Source organism: Fukomys damarensis, unplaced genomic scaffold (assembly GCF_012274545.1).
Source record: "Fukomys damarensis isolate Sample0158 unplaced genomic scaffold, DMR_v1.0_HiC HiC_scaffold_18, whole genome shotgun sequence".
Lineage (NCBI taxonomy): Eukaryota > Metazoa > Chordata > Mammalia > Rodentia > Bathyergidae > Fukomys > Fukomys damarensis.
In genome coordinates this window covers 3,228,055-3,250,249 of record NW_022900930.1, presented here as the reverse complement: position 1 = coordinate 3,250,249, position 22,195 = coordinate 3,228,055, and the positions used below count along the sequence as shown (strand labels likewise).

The following is a 22,195-nucleotide window of genomic DNA, read 5'->3' as shown; positions in this document are numbered from 1 at the left end:
AAAAAACAAAACAAAAATAACCCCCAAACAAAACAACACCACCACCACCAAAACAAAGGAAAAGAAAAAAGAAAATTCTCTTTGATTTCAATCCTGGTATTACCTTCTGGGGTCTACCGTTTTGGGGTAGTGTCCATTTCAGGGCCTGACTCTGCTCTTACTGGTAGACAGAGGAGGCAGTCACAGCCCAGATATGTGCTGAATAACCCCAGCAAAATCAACACAATTAAAGGAGAATTTAAGACACCCCAAGTAGTACTTCAGCAAATTAACATAACTCTCTTGGTTACTAAGATAGCCAGGGGACAAAACTCATTAAATGTAGAAGTCCTAATCAACATGGTTTCAATATTTGTTTGGCGTCTTTAATATGTACAGAGCATGCAAAAGGCAGAAGAAATCTAAAAAGAGCATAAAAAAATGTGTTTTCAAAATATATATGAGTCTTTACAATATTGACCATATATTAGAATATAAAATATAACAAGTTCAGATCAAAGTATTGAGACTACCCAGAATTATGCTCTTCAGATCAAAACTAGATATGAACAAGAAAAATATAGCTTAAAATTCCCTAAATAGGTTTAATCTAAATAAATAAAAAAGAAATTCTAAAATAAAGTGGACGTAAGCCAAACTAGATTATTGGTTTAAGGAAATAATTCTTTAATATGAAATGGGTAAAATAAAAATCATAAAGCTGACATTCCTTCATTATAAATGTACACTCTTGAAAGGATCCCATTCACTAAATATAGAAACAAACCAGCTTGGGCAAAGACATCATCAGTACAATTATTTGACAAAATATTCATAGTCAGAATACATCAAGAATTCCTAAAGCCATGTGAAAAAAAAAGAGTGAAAATGCAAATGGAAAAAATTATATATTGGCTCTTCAAGAGAGTATTCAAGTGGAAAAAACAAGTGTGAAAATGTGCTTCAACTCATTACTTACTAGGTGATGAATTGTAAGCCGAGTTATGATATTAATATACAATAAGAATGACTAAAAAATTTTAAAAATGTATCAATGCTCATAGTTTTAGAAGAGATGGGATCCTTGAATCTTTCATACTTCATGGATGGGAGAGCAAGTTATTATAGTAAGTTTGAAAACAGCCAATCAATAGTTTCTCAGGTAATATACCACCCTATGGCATAATATCCTATTTCTGTGTAGATAAATATTATATCTATGAAAGCCATACAATGCTAACAGCAATTTTATTCTTCTTAGTCCTAAATTGTGATATATATCACATATTATAAGAGGTATTAATCATCATTACAGGCAGCAATGTGATTTGTCTTGAATTGGCTTTTGGCAAAGAATAGACACTATAGAGTATATGATCTCTGATTGTAGTTACATAGTATTCATGAAGCAGAAATTTTGATGGTCAAAAGTGAGGAGGTCTGTTTTCATTTTAGGTAAAGTAAAATTGTATATAATTATTGGATACATTGATGTTATGTATAAGAAGCTATGTGTTCACCATACAAATTTCACATCTTTGTATATAGATCCAGAAATTAGATTACAGAATCATATGGTGATTCTGCTTTTAGCTTTTTGGCAGCATCCGTACCGTTCTCCATAATGGCCGTCTTCATTTACAATGTAGCAAAGTCCCTTTCACTCCTTACCAATAATATATGACCCACGGTATCAGGGTCCTGTTTTGTCCGCATCACCAATATCTAATTTCTTTCTTTCTTTCTTTTTTTGTACTGGGATTGAACTCAGGACCTTGTACTTGCCAGGCAGGTGCTGTGCCACTGAGCTACATCCCATACCCTATATAATCGTTTTAATGTCCTTCTAAGAAAGGTGAGGTAGTGCTTTATTTTCAAATAAATTTTTTGTTATTTTATTGAGTTTCCTATTCACTATTTTGACTATTTTCTTTGCTTATAGAATATTTTACTTCGATGTATTCATCTTTATATTTGTTTATTGCCTGAAGATTTTCTTATGTTCAAATACGTTCTTCCCTGTACTTTTAAAATTAAGTTTATTGTTTATTTTTAGGTATAAAGTACAGTTACATTCATCACTGGGATGTTGTAGCTTTACATGATATATCTTGGTTCTTATCCCTGTATGCTTTTTAAAAATGTTCATCTAAGGGCCAGGGATTTAGCTCAATGGTTTCAGTGCCTGCTTGCAAGCACAAGGACCTGAGTTCAATCCCTGGTACCAAAAAAAAAAAAAAAAAAAAAAAAGTTCATCCAGTTTCAAATCTTACGTTTGAGTCTTTCAGCCATTGAATTGATTGCTGTATATGTTGTGAGGCAGGGGCTTGTATTTTCTGAACTGCTGTATTTTGACATAGCCATACCACTAAAGGACCTGTGGTTCACCCAGTGATGTGCACAACCATTACCTAACAGTTGTTGACTGTTTCATTGCCTCAGAGCGGCGCCCTGAAGCCTGCAATCACCACCCCACATTTCTTCACCCTCGACCTTCACCGTTAGTAGAAAAAGCTAGAAACTAATTATTGTCTCTAGAGATGTCCTAGACATTTCACAGAACTGACTAATTGCAGCATGGTCTTTGTGACTGGCTTATTCACTTAGCATAACAGCTTTAGAGTTCCTTCTTGTTTCCCAATTTTAGAGCTCCATCCACTTTCTTGTTTGGGGGGTTTTTTTCTTTTCTTTCTTTGTACTGGGGATTGAACTCTGGACCTTGCGCTTGCGAGGCAGGCACAGCAACACTGAGTTCAATCCCGGCCCAGCCGTCTGTTTCGTGGCTGAAGAATATTCCACTGTAGGGTGTACCACTTTGTTTATCTGTTAGTCAGTTGATAGACACTTGGAAAAGGAAGGTCTGGTGTTATGCAGAGTAGTTTTTCCACCCCTGTCCCACAGGCATCTTTGCTTTTTGAGGGAGATACTGGAGTTCTAGCCAGGCTCAAGGTGGATGGAGGACTCCATAGTCCGTGCGTAGTGCTTTGTGGGATGCAGAGGTGCTTCTGTCTCCACAGGGAATGAGGAGGGAGCAGGACTGCAAGGGGAAACACTATCCTGGAGAGCTCAGCTGCGAGGGAGACAGAGCACCAAGTCTGGGGTCACTTACAGGAAAATGCATATATTCGATTTCAGTTTACAGGGCTAAGGAAGAGTCCCTTAGAGACAGAACGGATACTTGAATTGGGAACTCAGTCTGAGCGGCTGCTTTAAGCTAGAACGGAGGCTGGTGACTGTGGCCTAGGGCTGCCCTTACTATGCTCTCTCTCAATAGCATGAAGGCCAGAAAGCACAGAGCAGGGGAATCCCCACCCTGGGAGAGGCCTGGCTGCGGTGTCCTCCCTTCAGCTGGGAGTGTTTAGCGGGGTTATAGGGTCAGGGGCTGCAGTGGATAAGGAGCCACTGTCACCTGGGGACATAGCAACCTCTCAGGGAAACAAAAGCAAAGCTGTTTAGTTCTTAATGCAGGATTATAGTTGGTAGAAGAAGCCACAGACACAAACTGGAAGGCTTTCAGTCATAGGATTTATTTGGTTTGTGCCATAACAAGAGGAGAAAAGGCAGCTTCTTTGGTGTATGGATCAGGCCAATGAATGATGTGTTTCCTAACAATATTCGTTGACTCGGTTATGGCTTTTTTATGTTGCTGAAGTTACTGCTGTAAAACAAAGATAAAAAAGAGAAACACTAAATTTTCACTGTTAGTAACAGCTGCCTAATGTTATAATACAGCTATATGTATAACAATTAGCACATTAGTTATACTATGCAAACAGAGGTTTTATTTACATAGTTTCTAAACTTTACATATGAATGCACGAAGGAAGGACCTACAAGCAAATGGAGAAAAAGAATAAGGAAAATCTACACAGACATCAAATCTAGTGAACGGTGCACTCTCTTTATCTGCAGAGCAAGAGCAGACCCTTTGCAGCTCTAGCCGGTGTCCCACCCGGCACTGCCCAACAGCAGCCGTCCCCTGCCTCCCGTCACAGCATCGGCTCAGCACCCAACAGGCTCTTCTTACGCCGTAACTCCACGATGGCCAAGAAGATTGCACCCGAATACACCACATCACCCAGTCCCCACTCTGATCAGTGCTTCCCTTGTCACATCTCTAAATCATTCCTGTGGTTTTCCTCTCATCCACTCCTGCTCACCACAAAACTTCCGGGGTGTTCGGTCCCCTCTTAGCAGCTGCGTCACTCTCCAGTCCTGACTGAATGCGCTTTCCGTTACCTGACTCCAAAAGCAGAAAAAGGCCCAACCAAAAAAGAGAAGTACAGGCCAATCTCTTAAAAGAACACAAAGAATCTTCAATAAGATACTGGCAAACAGTGCAGCTAATCATCAAAAAGATCCCACATCTTGGCCAAATAGGAGTCACTCCAAGAATGCAGGGATGGTACAACATATGCAAGTCAATAAATGCAACACACCACATAAACGGAACCAAGGGCAAAAATCACACGATCGTCTTCATAGACACAGAAAAAGCATTTGACGAAATCCAGTGTTCATTCGTGATAAAAAAAAGAAAAAAAAACTGAAGAGAACAGGAATAGAAGGTGTTTATTACAACCCGATGAAAACCACGTATGACAAACAACTACCAAAATCATACTAATGCAGAGAGGCCGAAAGCTTTCCTTGTAAGATGAGGAACAAGACAGATGTTTGCTATCACCATTCCTCTCTCATATAGTCTAAAAATACTAGCTGGAGCAATAAGACAAAAAGAAATGGAAGGTTATGGAAAGGGAAGGGAGAAGTTAAATTATCAGTGTGCACATGACACGATCCTCTACATAGAAGACCTTGGAAACTCTTAGACTTAGTATCCAAATGTGGCAGTATAGAACGATACAAAGTCAACACTCAAAAATCAGCAGCATTCCTGTAAACAAATAACAAACTCACTAAAATGGAAATGAGGGAATAATAATACTCTTCACCATAGCATCAAGACACATAAAATACTTAAAAATTAATCAAGAAAGTGAAATTCGTCTCTAGTGGAAGCTATAGTACTCTGACAAAGGAGACTGAGGAGGATATCAGAAAATGGAAGGATATGCACTGTTCCTGGGTGGGCAGAACCAAAATAGTAAGAATGGCCGTACTTCCAAACTGTAATATATATATATATATATGTATTAACACAATCTCAATCAGAACGCCAATAACATTCCTTCCAGAACCGAAGAAAGCAATCCTAGAATTCACATGGAACCAGAAGAGACCCACAATAGCAAAAGCAATTCTGGACAGCAAGGGCAAGGCAGGGGGCTTCACAATGTTGGGACTCCAAGTTATACTTCAAAGCTGTAGTGATCAAAATGGACGGTATTAGCAAAACAACCATAGTAGCAACAGCAAAAAGCCAAACCCAGCCAGGGATGTGGCTCAGTGCACCGTACCTGCCTCGCAAGTGCAAGGTCCTGAGTCCAGTCTCTGGTACAAAAACAAAAGAAAACAAAACAGAAAATCCAAAGCAGACTCATGAATCACTGGAGCAGAATAGAAGATGCAAAAAACTCCAGCCACTCAAAAGGGGCCAAATGCTTTCCCTTTAATAAATGGTGGCGGGAAAACTGGCTAAACATCTGCTCAAAGTTGAACCTGGACCGATATCTCTCATTATTCACCAAACTAAAATCAAAATGGGCCAAAGATCTAAACATTAAAACAGAAACAATCTTCTGGAAGGTTACAATAGGCAAAACTCTTGACGATACTGGTATAGGCCAAGACTTCCTGAGAAAAACCGTGACTGCACAAAAAACAATACTAAGAATCAGCAAATGGGATCACATCAAATTCAAAAGCTTCTACAAAGCAAAGGAAAAAACTAACAGAGAAAAGATTTAATCAAAAGAATGGGAAAAAATTGTGCCAGCTACTCCTCAAAGGACTAATATTTAGAATATAAAAAGAACTAAAAAATGTAGTCCCCAAATTTAAAAATTTAATTAAAAATAGGCATCTGAAATGAATCGTTATTTCTCAAATGAAGAACAAAGGAGCAATAAATGCATTAAAAAATGTTCAATATTGTTGGCCATTTGAGAAATGTAAATTAAAACAACACTGAGATTCCATCTCCCTCCAGAAAGAATGGCTGTCATCAAGAAATCCACTAAGGACAAATGCTGGAGAGGCTGTGGGGAGGAAGGAGACCTTGTCCATTGTCAGTCAGTTGGGTGGTAACCTGATCCAGTCACTAGGGAAATCTGGTTGGAGATTCCTGAAAAGTTGAAGCGTAGAAATTCCATTTGGCCTAGCCATTCCCCTTCTAAGCATCCTCCTAAAAGATTTAAAAAATCACACTATGTTGATGTGTGCCTTCCCATTTTCATAGTAGCACAATTCATAAGAGCTAAATCTTGGAAACAGCCTATGTTTGTGTCAACAGATGAATGGATAAAACTTGTGGTATTTATCCACCGTGGAGTACTACTCTGCCGTAAAAAGATAAACTTTAGTCACTTGTAGGAAAATGGATGCATCTTGAGACCGTAATGCTAGTGAAGTAACTCCAACCCACAAGCTAAAATATCTCATGGTATTCTCGTACATGAGAAACAAGTTATACATAGAAAACATGAAATAAATGACAGATACTAGGCAAAAGGAAAAAGAAAGGCTTTGTGTTTCAGAGGACCATGTATTTAAAAGTGTACCTTGGCAGTTCAAAAGTCTTACGTATTTTATATGTTCTGTGGACTATTAGTCTGATTTTCAATCCGTATAAATAACAATTTCATAAGCTCTTATGAGGAAATGAATCTGTTGCTGGAGAAGTAAAAGTGGGGTGGAAGAAAAACAAGGGAATTGAAATGTGTTATATCCATGTGCCAGTCTGCTACAGGGACTGTAACGTTATGTACTGAAAACCTGTACTAGTAAAAGTAAAAAACGAAAAAAAATCAAGCTTTCAAACTTACTAAAATTGTATATACATGACTCATTTAACTGCTGTATTTCTGTTTGTTCATTTCTAAAACAAGGATAGCAATACTCTGGAAGTCTGAGGAAGAAATATAAATGTGGAAAAACAATCTCTGTAAATCTACCAAATAGAGAGCCAGGGATGTAGCTCAGTGGTGCTGTGCCTGCCTGACAAGTGAAAGGTCCTGAGTTTGATTCCTGGTACTGAAAAATAAAATCTACCTAGTAGAGATTCAACTGAGGATGTAAGAAGCATGATTGTTCATAAATTCTTTAGGAAAACATTCAAGATCCCTTTGAAAGTCACTTCTTATTACAAAATTACATAATGGAGGCTTGGTTAGAATTTGTTAATATTACATATTTTCAAAGTAATATAAAGCAAAATTAACATCACATATTTTGTCTTAGTCCTTATTTTAACATACGATTTTCACAGACTGGAATCAGGATGGTGAAATATGAGAATAATAGCTATTATTGGGGCTTTGTTAAAAAATAAACATTGTGAATTATGTAATTCATGTTGATAATATGATTTCTTTGGTTGACCTTTAATTCTATGACTTGTTGCTGTTATCACTGCTGTCTTCTGATATAGAGCTGTAAAAAAGAGATAACACTTGATTTAGGAGAAACACTACCATATAAAGCAAAATATATCAAAAAAGGAACTACATTTCTATTAGTGTATACCAGTGTCCATTTTGCTTCCGATTTCCCAGAGAGCCTTAATATATCATACTATTTGCTTTTTTCTAATGTTGGTGTAATTCTAAAAATCTAATTAAGCATTTTAAAATTTAAAAGTAAAAATTAATTCATTATTTTCTTTTATCTTTTCTCCATGGAAGATATTAATGTATTTACAATAAAGTTTCCCCAAAGTTAAAAAAATGTGTATATCTTTAAATTCTTAATTTATCTTTTAAAAATTATAGTATTTTTGTCAAATCAGTGTGCAAACAAGTAATTATTTGGACTGCAAATTCACTTTCATCACTCAATGGATCCTCTATGCTACATTTAGTAATATTTTGTGATATTTCTGCAGCTTCCTATTTTCCTTGGAACACTTTTTCCATACATGGTTTCTGCTAAAGAGGAGGGTCGTGGTGTTTAAAATACAGTGATATGGCTACAGTGAGATAAGGTTGGAATGACTGACTATTTAAAAATTAAAATTAAAATTAAATGACCTCATAAAAATGCGCTGGGCACAGGCCAGCAGAGCAGTCTCTGCTCACAGATGGACACACGCCAGAAAAGCTAGCATCGCTTACTAACTGCTGCATGACGGACAGAATGGCTGGCTCTTGACCACCTAATCTGTTAACCCCTTTTTTTCCTTTTGCTGTATTTCATTTCTTACCCTACAGCCCAGAAGTCACATACTTTTGCTGTAAAACAGGCTTTCATAATCGAATGTTGTTATTTAAAGCATTTTATTAACTTATGTTTAATTGACAGATAATTAGCCTTTCTATGACATCTCTTTAGTACTTAGGGTTACTTCTAGCAACTATTCAAATTTTTCCAGGATGTCTTAAGAGGTGCACGGGAAGATTATGAAAGCCATTATCCAGTTAAGCCATAATCTGATGATTATGTAAATATGTCCAGATTGTCTACCCCAAGCTTCAATAGTTGCTGATAACTTGCTGATAAGAGCAATAATGGAAATTTTATGTCATTATTTTATCTTCATTTATATCACTGAAATTCACAGAACAAGAACACATCTGTACTAATCCTCTTTTTTCATTTCCCTAAATATTCACAGAGTAAATTAAAGTTTGTACTGGTGTTAAGAAAGATGTGTAAATGCCTTTATTATCATTTTAGAAACACAAGCAGTGTTCATTATGTGCAAGAAGGAAGCACCCTCCTACCTGTGTTTTCTCCTTCCACTGGGGATGTCTCCTATTTCTACTATCTTTATATATTCTTTCACAAAGTTTTCTCCCCTGTCTGTTTCTGTTGATCACCTTGCACAAATGATGGCCCATGTGAGGAAGACGATGTTGTTTGGGAGGTCAACAGAACCTCCCAAATCAACCATATGTGTCATGGCTTTCTGCCTGAAAGGATTTGGTGAGTAGGTCCAACTGTACTTGGCCTTGAACTGTGTAGGCCTTGAAGGATTCCTAATTTTTGGAGATCTGAAAAACACTGGTATACACTGGGACCTTCTTAATCAGTGTTTCTAAACATAAACCAAAACTAACCAGGAATCCCTCCTTGTAATGTTCTGAACTGCACGGAAATTCTCCCATTTCATTTGTAAAAACAAAATAATACTAATTTACTTACCTTTCACTTATGGTTCCTGCTTTCTTCCAATGACACTTCATTGTATTCCATTTGAGGACAAAGATTGCAGTTAAAATGAGAAAAGGTAGAAAAACGATGAAGCTAATCAAAAGGCCCTTCTTTTTAGGAGAGGCACGTTGTCGTCGTTTAATTTTCAAGGGTGTCATTTTATCTGCAAATGTCAGAGTACTTTTCAACTTTTTCAAAAATGATATCAAGGATACTATTGACTTAAATTAAAAAGTTTGAAATTCAAATAATAGTTATCACATAAATGAGTACATTCATATTTTTAAAAGTTTTTCCCATCTTCTGTTATTATGACAGAGATGATTATATACTGGTCAACTCAGTACATTTTTATACATCGACTAGATAAAATTGACAATATGTAATTTACAAAATTTTATTACATTTCTTGGTATATTCAATCTTTACTTACATAACATATTCTAAGTGTCTGATATACTTAGAGATTAGAGATGATTTTTAAAATTTAACATCAAAGGAGCCATCAAAAATATAAAGAAATATTAGATAAAAATAGCACTTCAACAGAAATTATAAAAATATGGGCTTTGAGTGACACAATCAACAAAACTTCACAATAGAAAAAATTCAAACTCAGAATAAAATGGAGAAATAAATCTAAAATTATAATTGGAGTTTTTGAAAGCTCCTTCACTGATAGAACTAGAAAAAAATCAGTGTCATAAATTCCTTGGAAAGTACAAGCTACTGGAACTCACATGATGAGAATTGATAAATGAAAGTTTCCCTCTGTCTTAAGAAATGAAAACTGGAATTTGAAAACTAATAAAACCTTCAAGATCATAATAATTTACTGGAAAATATTACCAGACATGTACAGAAGAAATTATATCAATTGAGCAATCATTTGCAGGATATAAGACAGGCATAAATACTTTTTCTCATTGAGTTTATTGGTACATTTTAGGTATACAGTACAGTTCCATTCATCATTGGGATCTTGTACCTTTACATGACAGGTCTTGGTTCTCGTTTTTTCCCCTTGTCCTTGCCCTCCCTTCACCCCCTTCTCCCCTCTCCCTTTAAAAACACTTCATTTCCATTTTTTTCTTTTCCCTTATTACCTTTCCCCTACCCTTCCCACTTTCCCTACACCTTTAGCCCTTTTCTTCCTATTTCACATTGTCCATTATATCATTAGGATCTTATGTACTATTATAATTTATTCACACCAGAGAAACTATTCGGTATTTACACCTGTGTGAATTACTTATTTCACTTAGGAGTATATCCTCAATATGTACCCATTTACCTATGAATGAATCTACTTTCTCATTCTGAGAAAGTATTCCATTTTATAGAAAAACCACATCTTCTTTATCCAGTTTCCAACTGATGGCCAAATGGGCTGTTTCCAAGTTTTAGCTATTACAAACTGTGCCGCTATAAACATAGGTGTGCATATATCCCTGCGATATGATTCTTTTAATTCTTTTGGAAAGATACCCATCAGAGGGATGGCTGGGTCAAAGGGAACCTCTAGTCTCAGCTCTTTGAGGTATCTCCATATTGATTTCCATAGTGGTTGCACCAGTCTGCACTCCCACCAACAATGGAGAAGGGTTCCTTTCTCCCAACAACCGCGCCAACATTTGTTATTGTGTGATTTCTTGATAGCAGCCATTCTTTGTAGGGTGAGGTGAAATCTCAGTGCTGTTTTCATCTGCATCTCTCGAATGACCAGTGATGTGGAACATTTTTTCATATATTTACTTGCTGTTTTTACTTCTTTGAGAAATGTCTTCATTTCAGATGGCCGTTTTTGAATTGGGTCTTTATATTTGGGGGTGCTGAATGTTTTGAGTTCTGTATATATTCTAGATAATAGTCCTTTGTCTGAGGAGCAGCTGGTATAAATTTTTCCCACATTGTAGGTTGTCTCTTAGTTCTGTTGATGTTTTCTTTTGCAGTGCAGAAGCTTTTTAATAAGATGAACTCCAGTTGTTGATTCTTTCTGCTAGTTCCCGTGTTACTGAGGATTTGTTCATAAAATCTTTTCCTATGCCAATGTCTTCAAGAGTTCTGCTTAACTTATCTTCTAACAAGTTTACTGTTTCTGTTTTAATATTTAGATCTTTAATCCACTTGGATTTTAATTTAGTGCATGGTGAAATATAAGGGTCCAGTTGTAATCTTTGGCAGGTTGAGATCCAATTTTTCCAACACCATTTATTAAAGAGGCTATCTTTGCTCCACTGAGGATGGTCAGCTCCTTTGTCAAAGATGATGTAGCTGAGTATATCTGGATTTGTTTTTGTGTCTTCCAGTCTGTTTGACTGATCCTCAGGCCTGTTTCTTTGCCAGTACCATGCTGTTTTTATCACAGTGGCTTTGTAGTATGGTTTCATATTGGGAATTGTTATACCAGCTGCCATGTCTCTGTTGCCTAGGATGGCTTTTGCTATTCTAGGTCTCTTCTGGTTCCAAATGAATTTTTGGATTATTTTTTCTAGTTCTGTGAAATATAGTGTTGGAATTTCAATTGGCATTGCATTGAATCTGTATAGAAGTTTGGTAGTATGGCCATTTTCACTATGTTGATTCTTCCTACCCAGAAGCAGGGGATATCTTTCCATTTTCTTATATCCTCTTTGATCTCTTTTTTCAGAGTTCTGCAGTTTTCAGTGTAGAGGTCTTTTGCTTCTTTTGTTAGATTGATTCCTAGATACCTCATTTTTTTGGATGCTATTGTGAAAGGAATTGTTTCCCTAATTTCTCTATCAATGAGTCTGTTATTTGTGTACAAGAAGGCTATTCAATTTTGGGTGTTGACTTTGTATCCAGCTACTCTGCTAAAAGCATCAATTAAGTCTATAAGTCTTTTAGTAGAGTTTTTTGGGTCTTCATTGTACAGGATCATATCATCAGCAAATAAAGACAGTTTAACTTCTTCCTTTCCTATCTTTATTGCTTTAATTTCTTTCTCTTGTCTAATTGCTATGGCTAATGTTTCCAGAACTATATTTAACAGGAGTGGTGATACTGGGCATCCATGTCTTGTTACTGATCTTAATGTGAAAGTTTTCAGTTTTTGGCCATTTAATATGGTGTTGGCTGTTGGTTTTTCATAGATAGCCTGTATTAAGTTGAATACAGACCATCTATTCCAATTTTTTGCAGGGTTTTTATCATGAATGGGTGTTGAATTTTATCAAATGCATTTTCTGCACCTATTGAGAGGATCATATGGTTTTTGTCCTTGACTTTGTTAATACAGTGTATTACATTTATTGACTTACATATGTTGAACCATCCTTGCATCCCTGGAATAAATCTGACTTGATCAGGATGTATGATCTTCTTGATGATCCTCTGTATTCTGTTTGCTAGTATCTTATTAAGGATTTTTGCATCTATATTCATTAAAGAGATTGACCTGTAGTTCTCTTTTTTAGTTGTGTCTTTCCCTGGTTTGGGAATCAAAGTGATACTTGCTTCCAGGAATGAATTTGGAAGTATTGCTTCCCTTCAGTTTCATTGAAAAGATTGAAGAGTAAAGGCAGTAGTTCTTCTCTAAATGTCTTGTAAAATTCAGCAGTGAATCCATCAGGACCTGGGCTTTTCTTTGTTGGTAAATTTTTAATTATGTTTCAATTTCACTGATTGTAATCAGGTGTTTAAAATGTTTTTATCTTCTTTGTTCAATTTTGGTAATTCATAAGTATTTAAAAATCTGTCCATTTCTTCTGTGTTTTCCATTTTATTAGAGTACAGGTTCTCAAAGTAGGTATTAATGATCCTCTGGATTTCTTCCCCCCCCCTTTTAGTTTATTGGTACATTTTAGGTATATAGTACAGTTACATTCATTATTGGGATCTTGTATTTTTACATGACAGGTCTTGGTTCTCATTTTTTCCCCTTGTTTTTGCCCTCCCTTCACCCCCTCCTCCCCTCCTCATTTATAAACACTTTATTTCCATTTTTCCATTTTCTTGTATTGTTTTTCTTTTCCCTTATTACCTTTCCCCTACCCTTCCCACTTTCCCTAAACCTTTAGCCCTTTTCTTTCTATTTCACATTGTCAATTATCACATTAGGATTTTATGTACTATTATAGTTTTTCACACCAGAGAAACTATTCAGTATTTGCACATGTGTGACTTATTTATTTCACTTAGGAGTATATCCTCAATATGTATCCATTTTCCTATGAATGAATCTACTTTCTCATTCTTTATGGCTGAGTAGTATTCCATTTTATAGAAAAACCACATCTTCTTTATCCAGTTTCCAACTGATGGGCAAATGGGCTGTTTCCAAGTTTTAGCTATTACAACTGTGCTGCTGTAAACATAGGTGAGCTAAGAGTTTATCCATTTTATCTATTCTTTCAAAAGATGAACTCTTTGATTCATTTATTTTTTGTATTGTTTTTTAAGTTTCCATTGCATTGATTTTTGTTCTAATCATTATAATTTCCTCTCTTGTTCAAACTTTGGGTTTTTCTTGCTCTTGTTTTTCTAGTCGTCTAAGATTCATCATTAGGTTGTTTAGCTCATGCTTTTCTAGTAGTGTAAGATTCATCATTAGGTTATTTGAGCTTGCTCTGTTTTCCTAATGTGGGCATTCAGTGCTATGAATTTTCCACATAGAACTGCTTTCATTGTATCCCACAAATTCCTGTATGTTGTTTTTGCATTTTCATTTATTTGTGTAAACTGTCTAATTTCTTCTTTAATTTCCTCTGTGATCCATTGATTGTTCAGGAGAGTGTTGTTCAATTTCCATGTGTTTGTGAAGTTTCTACGGTTTCTTAAGCTATTGATCTCCAGCTTGATTGCACTATGATCTGATAATATACAGGGGATAACTTTCATTCTTTTGCATTTATTCAGACCTGTTCTGTGAGCTAGTATGTGATCTATCTTGGAGAATGACCCACGTGCAGCAGAAAAGAATGTATATTCTGATTTTGTGGGGGTGGAACACTCTATAGACGTCTAATAAGTCCATGTGTTCAAAACCTTGGTTCAGTTCTAGTATTTTGTTGTTGATTTTCTGCCTAGATGATCTATTTGTGATAGTGGGGTATTTAGATCCCCCACTACAATTCTTTAGTGCTTATTTGGTTTTTCATGTTACTTAATATTTGTTTTATATAGTTGGGGGCATTAATATTTGGTGCATATATGTTTATGATTGTCATCTCTTCCTCTTATATTGTTCCCTGTACAAGGATGTAGTGGCCTTCTTTGTGTCTCTTAATCAGTTTTGGTCTGAAATTTACTTTGTCTGGAAATAAGACTGCTACCCCTGCTTTTTTCTGGGCTCCTGTCATGTGGAGAATTATTTTCCATCCTTTCACTTTTAGTCTATGGGCTTCTTTTTGCACTAGGTGTGTTTCTTGTATACAACATATTGTTGGATTTTGCTTCTTAATCATTCTGCCAGTCTGTTTCTCTTGATTGGTGAATTGAGGCCTTTGACATTGATGGTTATAACTGATATGTACTGACATTACTGTCATGTTATTGTCCTTTTGTTGACTTTTTACTCCCCCCCCCTTTTAGTTTCTTGCCTTGCCTATTTGATTTGGTCTGTTGGGCCTCATGGTGTTGTGACCTTCATTGTCCTTTTCTAGGATATTGTTTAGAATTCCTTGTAGTGCTGGTTTGGTGTTCATGAAGTTTCTCAGGTGTTCTTTGTCATGGAAGTATCTTATTTCCCCATCCATTTTGAAAGAGAGTTTTGCAGGATACATTAGTCTAGGTTGGAGGTTGTTTTCTTTTAGGACTTGAAATACCTCACTCCAGGCTCTCCTTGACCTGAGGGTTTGTGTTGAAAAGTCTGCTGTGATTCTGATGGGCTTTCCTTTGCATGTGATTTGTTTCTTTTCTCTTAGTGCTTGTAATATTTTGTTCTTCTGTTGAGTTTCTGGGATCTTGATTATTGTATGTCTAGGTGTAGACGTTTTTCGATCGTGGCTAGTTGGAGTCCTATATGCCTCACTTAGCTGTATGTCTAATTCTTCCCTTCTGTTTGGGAAGTTTTCTGTCATTAATTCTGTGAATAGCTTTTTTAAGTCATTTGTATTTTCTCCTGCTACTTCATGGATTCCTATCCATCTTATGTTATTCTTCTTTGCATCATCTAGGAGTCATTGGATCGATTTCTCATGATCCCTTACTGTATTTAAGAGACCTCTCTTTTTCATAGTCACTGACTGAAATCCTATCTTCTATATCTGAGATTGTATTTTTGCATTCTTTTATTCTGTTTTGTACACTTTCAATAGCGTTTTTAATGTCCTGGATATCTGTTTGAATCTGTTTTATGGATTCTATTTATTTACTCTGTTGGGCATTTATTGTTTCCATTTCTTTCTTATGCTGGGCATTCATGGCTTTTATCATGGTCCTGAGCTCATCTATTTTTCTTTCAGTTTATGTTCCAGAGTCTTGAATCATGACTTCCATTTTACTCAACATCTCTATGGTTATCTGGGAAATTATTTCTGTTTTGAATTTTTCTAGAGCCTGATTGATCTGTTTTGTTACTTCCTGTGCTATGGGTTCAGGGTGTCCTGCTGGTTCACTATCAGACTTTTTCATCCTCATTTGTCCTACTGTTTGCCATTGGTGAATTGGAAGTCTGTCTTTGTGTCTTAAGTGTTTTTTCATTTTTATTTTTGTTGTTGGGTTGTCCTCGGTTTAATTGGTGTAAATATTCTTAAACCCTTACTGTGAGGCTGGTATTACGTGACAACAAAATGAGATAAAGACAATACAAAGAAGGAAGTAAAGAATAAGCCAATATATTTTGAGCACATAAACATAAAAATTCTTAAGAAAATTTGAACAAATAAAATTCAGTAATATGTATTAAATAGTTGACATTTTCCAAAGTAACAGAACAAAGTCAGATGCTTCAGCAGAATTTGTAGAGAAGGCGTAATCCATACACCTAGGGAACATGAAAGGAAACTCTACAAGCTCAGGGCTGTTACCAGCTGATCCAACCAGATGATACAAACTGTGAAAGCCTATCATTTCCAAAGAGTACCTATGAAAGCCAAGAAGGCTTGTGGATTTCACAAAGACATAAACAATAACATTAAGACAGAAGGATTAACAAAACTCAGGAAATCATGATACCTGTGAATCACCAAATAAATAACCAACTATGGTTTGCAGAGAAATTTAGAAGTATAAAATATCAGAAAAATGATTCAGAATAATCTTTTTAAAATAAAAGCTTAGTGGAGGCCAAGAATATGCAGGTAAAAGATTAGATGACATTTGCAAAAAGAATGTGTGAACAAAATGAGAAACATGACAAACAGAAATAATCTTAAACCATACAATAATCATAAAGATGACAAATGCAGAGGCCGAGCTAAGAAATGCAGTGAAAGCTTTAGGAAGTTAGAAAGCTGATGAATTAGTGAGCTTGGCAATATCACATTTCAAACTTTTGGCTCAAAGAAGCAAAAAAAAAAAAAAAAAGACTGAAAAAGAATGAAGAAAATTTACAGGGATTATTGGAAACTATCAGAAGACCTAACTTACACACAATAAAAATTAAAGGAGGAGGAGGAGGAGAAATAAGACAAGAAATCATCTTCAAATAGTTACTGACTTATGGGCCAAGGCTTAGCTCAGTGGTGCTGCTGTGCCTGCCTTGCAAGTGCAAGGTCCTGAGTTTGATTCCCGCCACTCCCACCCCAGAAAATTAGTTACTGACTTAAAATTTCCCTAGTCTGAAGAACAAAGTGAACATGAAGGTTCTAGAAACACATATATTTAATCAACAAAGGAAAACTTCTAAAACATAAAGTAGTAAGAAACATCACAAAGCAAATAGAAATGCGCTGGAGTATAAGAGAAAATGTGATGCTATATTAAAACTGCCAAAATAAAATATAAAGACCCTGCCAACCAAAAATTCTGTATGTAGCAGGGCCATCTTTCAGAAAGGAATATGAAATAAAGACTTTCCCAAAGACTGAAGAAATTTATTAAAACTATATATGTCTTACAAAAAATTATAAAAGGGGTTTTTAAACGCAAAGTAAAAGCACTAATATTTAACACAAAATGTCTGAAATTAAATGCACAGGTGGAAGAAGGAATTTCCACAAATTTTTTTAAAAGGAACTCTTGGGCCAGGGATTTAGCTCAGTGGTTCCACTGTCTGCCTTGCAGGTGCAAGGACCCAAGTTTGATTCCCAGTACCAAAAAAAAAAAAGGAACTCTAATATCATAGTATGAGGAATGAACTACCCATATACTAAATGAAAGAGACAAAATAAAAAAAATCACAAAATCCTTTAATGTATAAGCAATAAAATGATGTAAATTGAGACATTAAAAGTTCAGAAAGTGGGAGGAATGAAGTTCACAGGCAGAATATTTTTTTTGTGTTCATTATCAAGCAGCTGTTTAAAAACATGTTATAACTATTTTTAGTAAGACCCATGCTAAAGACAAAATAAAATAATACATAGAATTAAAAATCAGAAACCAAAAATTTTCTACATATCAAAAGAAACAAAAGAGTTAAGAAACAACCTATAGGATAGCAAAAAGTACTAATCATCTGACAAAAGATTAATATTTCAGAATATGTAAGGAACTGAAAACCCTTAAAAATCAATTTAATTAAAAACGAATAAACAATCTGCACACTTCTCAAAAGAATACTGAAGGCCAACAAATATATGAAAAATGCTTAATATCCTTGGTGTGTTAAGCAGCTTTCTTACTGCTGGGAGTGAATATCTGACACCCAATGACTTAAGAGAGGAAATAGGTGTTTTTGGCTTATGGTTTCAGAAGACTGTGTCCATGGCTCCAAGGAAGAAGCATCATGGTAGAAGATTGTGGCCAAGTAAAGCTGCTCAGGTTTTTTGTTGTTGTTGTTGTTGTTTTTTATACCAGGTATTGAACTTGGATTATTGTGCTTGCAGGGCAGGTAGTGGAAGCACTTAGATAAATTCCTGGCCCCATAAAGTAGTGAGAGTGGCTATTTATTTATTTATTTTTTTTGTACCAGGGATTGAATTTGGGACCTGGAGCTTGCAAGGCAGGTGCCAGAACCACTGAGCTAAATCTCCGGCCCAAACCACCGAGTTTTTGAAGGCCAGAAAGCAGTGCAAGGGAATAGCACCAGACAGGAAGAGATTAGGGACCAGATGTAGATCCTGCGGTCATGCTTCTGTGACCCACCCAGATATACCCAGACATAAGCTTTACTGATTTCCTAGGTGGCTCTCATGAAGTTGACAGTTATGCTTCACTGTCAAAATCGGCCATGCATAAGGAAATGCAAGTCACTTACAGTGAAAAACCCATCAGAATAACATCAAATTTCTCAGTGGAAGCTCTGAAGACCAGTAAGTCTTGCAGTGAAGTAGTTCAAGATATGAATTAAAATTACTGATAACTAGATTTATATCTAGCAAAGCCCTTTCAAAATTGAAGAAATTAAAAAACTTCCTAGATAAGTAAAGAATGAAGAAGCTCATGACTACAGAGAAAACATTGCAAAAAATACTTAAGTGGATCCCAAACACAGAGCAAGAAGATAATCACAAGAGCAAAGGAAATGACAACTTTCACTGGAAGATAGATTAATGAATGAGGACCGTACAAGAATCAATTAGAAAAACAAAATAACATGACTACTATATCTTCAATAATAACATTTAATATCAATGGTCTTGGTTCTCCAATTCAAAGGCCTGGACTGGCAGTCTGGATCAAAAAACAAACTCAACTACATGTTGCCAGCAAGAAAATCAGTGCACCTGTAAAGACACAGATCCAAAGTGATAGAATGGATTTCACATGAGCGCTGTGTTCTGTGAATACCAACGCCAGCTCACCGGTTACCTTGTGAGCACCAAGCGTGGCAGTCATTGGAACGGCAGTGAGAGTGAGCCCACTCCGGAGCTGCTTCAGTGTCTGTTCTCTGCCTACAGATCACACTGGTCCCACCACCGTGTGCCCAACTTGTCCCAAGTCCCTGGCCAAGACTGTCCAAAGAGGTAGGGGAAAAGGAGGGGTAGAGGGTAAGAAAGAAGAGCAGGGAACAAATATAAGAAAAAGAAAAAATGGAAACAAAGTCTTTATAAATAGGGAGGTATGGAGGGGTTAAAGGGAGGGCAGGGGAGTGGGGAAAGAAATAACCATGATATATCATGTACAGGTACAAATCCCCAATAATGAGTGTCAACATACTATGCACCTAAAATGTATCAGTAAAATTAATGAATTAAAAAAGAGAAGTCCAAAACACACAAAAGTAAAAAGAGCAATGCTGGAGGCATCTCCATACCCAATTTCAAGATATCCTACAAAGCCAAAGTAAAAGTGTAACCTGATACTGGCACACAGACACACACACAGACCAATGGAATCAACAGAAAACACAAAACAAACTCAAGCACTGTCTGAGTTACTTTGTTGCCACAGAGATACAATGCTGACACCCACAAATTGACAATCTTCCATCAAACTCAACTTACAGCATTTTAGGGCTGCTTCTTCAGCCAACATCTCTAAACCTTTCCAAAGTTCTCCCACAAGCCAGTTCCAAAGGTTCTGAACCACACGGTCAGGTAGCCTAAAAGCACTGACTGCATTTCTCTTGTAACAAAATCTGCCTTGGTTACTTTCTCAGTGCTGGTACACAATACCCAACAGCCACAATTAAAGGAGGCACAGTTTGTTTTGTCTCCCAGTTTGTAGGGGTCTCAGTCCATAATAAGCTGGCTTCAAGGGAGGGCAGAAGGGTAGAGGGGCACGGCAGAGGAGAAACAGTCCATGGAATGGCATGGCAGCCAGGAGATGGAGGCGGGGGGGAGCAGAGGACCCAGGCCCCGTGCCCAGTGATCCAGCTCTTCCAACCAGCCTTCACCTTCCAAGTCACACTTAGCTAGAAACTTAGCAGTGGACTCTGGTCACCTCCCGGAACCCCTACATATAAGCATGTGAGGCTGTGGGGGACATTTTAGATATAACCTGTAGTATACACTGACAGCCATCTGATTTTTTTCTTTTTTGGTAATAGGGATTAAACTCAGGACCTTGCACTTGCGAGGCAGGTGGCGGCACCACTGACTTAAATCCTCAGCCCAGCCATCTGATTTTTGACAAAGGGGCACAAACATATGCTGGAGAAAATATAGCCTCTTTAATAACTACTGCTGGAAAAACTGTATATCCACGTGCGAAGATCAAAACTAGATCCTCTATGTTTCACCTGTACTAAAAATTAAAACGGACCAAAAACCTAGATATAAGACCAGAACCTTAGCCAGGTGTGGTGGCACACACCTGTCATCCCTGCACTTGGAGGCTGAGGCTGGAGGATCAGCACAAGTTTTAGGTCGGTTTGGGCTACATAGTGAGTTCAAGGTCAGCCTAGACTACATAACAAAGTCCTGTCTCAAAAGAAAAAAAAAAAAACCCAAAACAAAACAAAGACCAGAAAATTGAAACTCTTGGAAGAAATATAAGGGAAACACTTGAAGGCATGCACAGGCAAAGACTTCTTTAATATGACCCAAATAGCACAATAAATAATATCAAGGATTGCAGTGGGCCGAGCCTGAAGATGGTCCTTCCCCTCCTCCCTACTTCCTTTCTCCTCCATAGACTACAGTCAGACAGACAGACAGACATAGACTGTGTCTGTCTGACTAAGGTTGTAGACCCTGGATGGCACAGCCCAGGAGACGGTCACATTATGTACCCTTCTTTCTGTTCCCGTTCTGTGCATGCCCTGACCAGGAGACAGTCACGCTGATTCAGCCTAGGCCATGTAGCTCTAGTTACCCCGCCTTCTCTTCCTGTTTGTCTTACCCTATAAAGAAAGAGCGTGCTGGACTCCAGGCAGCCATTAACTCCCGACAGGCTATGGCTCCACCTGGTGCCAGCTTTCAAGCATGATCTTGGTATTTTCATTTTTCTTCATCTCCCACTGCTTTCCCCAGCTTCGGAACCTACGTAGGGTGGGTTGCAGGAAAGAATCAGCAAATGGTACTACAACGAATTAAAAAGTATCTGCATAGCTGAGGAAACAGCCAACACAGTGAAGAAACAATCTACAGAATAGGATTAAATCTTTCCTAGTTACTCTTCTGATAAAACTATACATACCTAGAATAGATAAGGAACTCAAAAGAGATTAACTAAAAAAAAAAAATCAAATGTAAACCAATCAGAAAATGGACAAGTAAACTGAATTAATTACAAATGGACAGTAAGTACATGAAAAACTGTTCAACATCCTTAACCATCAGGGAAATAGAAATCAAAATGACACTGAGATTTCATCTCATCCCCGTCAGACTATCTGTCCATCAGCAATACAAAAAACAACGAATGCTGGCAAAGATAGGGGGAAAAGGAACCCCCCGCACACTACTGGAGGGGCCAGTAACTAACCAGTACTACAACTGTAAAAATCAGTATGGATGTTCCTCAAAAAAACTAAGAAGAGAAAGATCATTTGATCCAGTTGTATCTGGACATATTCTCAAAAGAAAAATGGCACACTATGGTTATATATGTACACCTAAGTCCACAGCAGCACAATTCAGAATAGCTAACAGGCAGAAACAGCCTACGTGCCCTGCAGCAGATGGATATTATTCAGCCATAAAAAAGAACAAAACATGTCCCTGGTAGGAAAATGAATGGATGGGAGATCGTCGTGTTAAGCAAAACAAGCCAGTCAAAGTTAATCATTGCATTTTTTATACAATCAATAAAAATAATACATGTGTGCGTACATACACAGATACTAGGATACTGGAAGGCTGACTTTCAGAGATGGGAAAAAAGATTGGGGAGGGGCGGTAAAAAGAGAGGGGAATTGAGGATTAAAATACAGCGGACCCTCAAGTTACAACTGGCCTGACATACGGACGACTTGGGTTAATTAGGTTAATGG

At 36.9% G+C, this 22,195-nt stretch overlaps 1 protein-coding gene and 1 long non-coding RNA gene across 4 annotated transcripts in view; one reads left to right on the top strand and one right to left on the bottom strand.

Annotated features, from left to right (window-relative positions):
- LOC109117524 overlaps positions 1–22,195 on the top strand; it is a 47,085-nt gene that overhangs the window by 4,287 nt on the left and 20,603 nt on the right. The window lies entirely within an intron of this gene.
- LOC104850715 (A disintegrin and metallopeptidase domain 3) overlaps positions 3,491–22,195 on the bottom strand; it is an 81,199-nt gene continuing 62,494 nt past the window's right edge. For 2 of the 3 annotated variants that reach the window (XM_033765354.1, XM_019205076.1), the window contains 3 exons: positions 9,244–9,415; positions 7,483–7,533; positions 3,491–3,637 (listed from right to left, as the gene is read on the bottom strand). In XM_033765354.1, coding sequence (XP_033621245.1) covers positions 7,491–7,533; positions 9,244–9,415 — 215 coding nt within the window. In that variant the 3' untranslated portion in view covers positions 3,491–3,637; positions 7,483–7,490. The remainder of the gene's footprint in view (positions 3,638–7,482; positions 7,534–9,243; positions 9,416–22,195) is intronic. The other variant, XM_019205077.1, reaches the window with a different exon arrangement.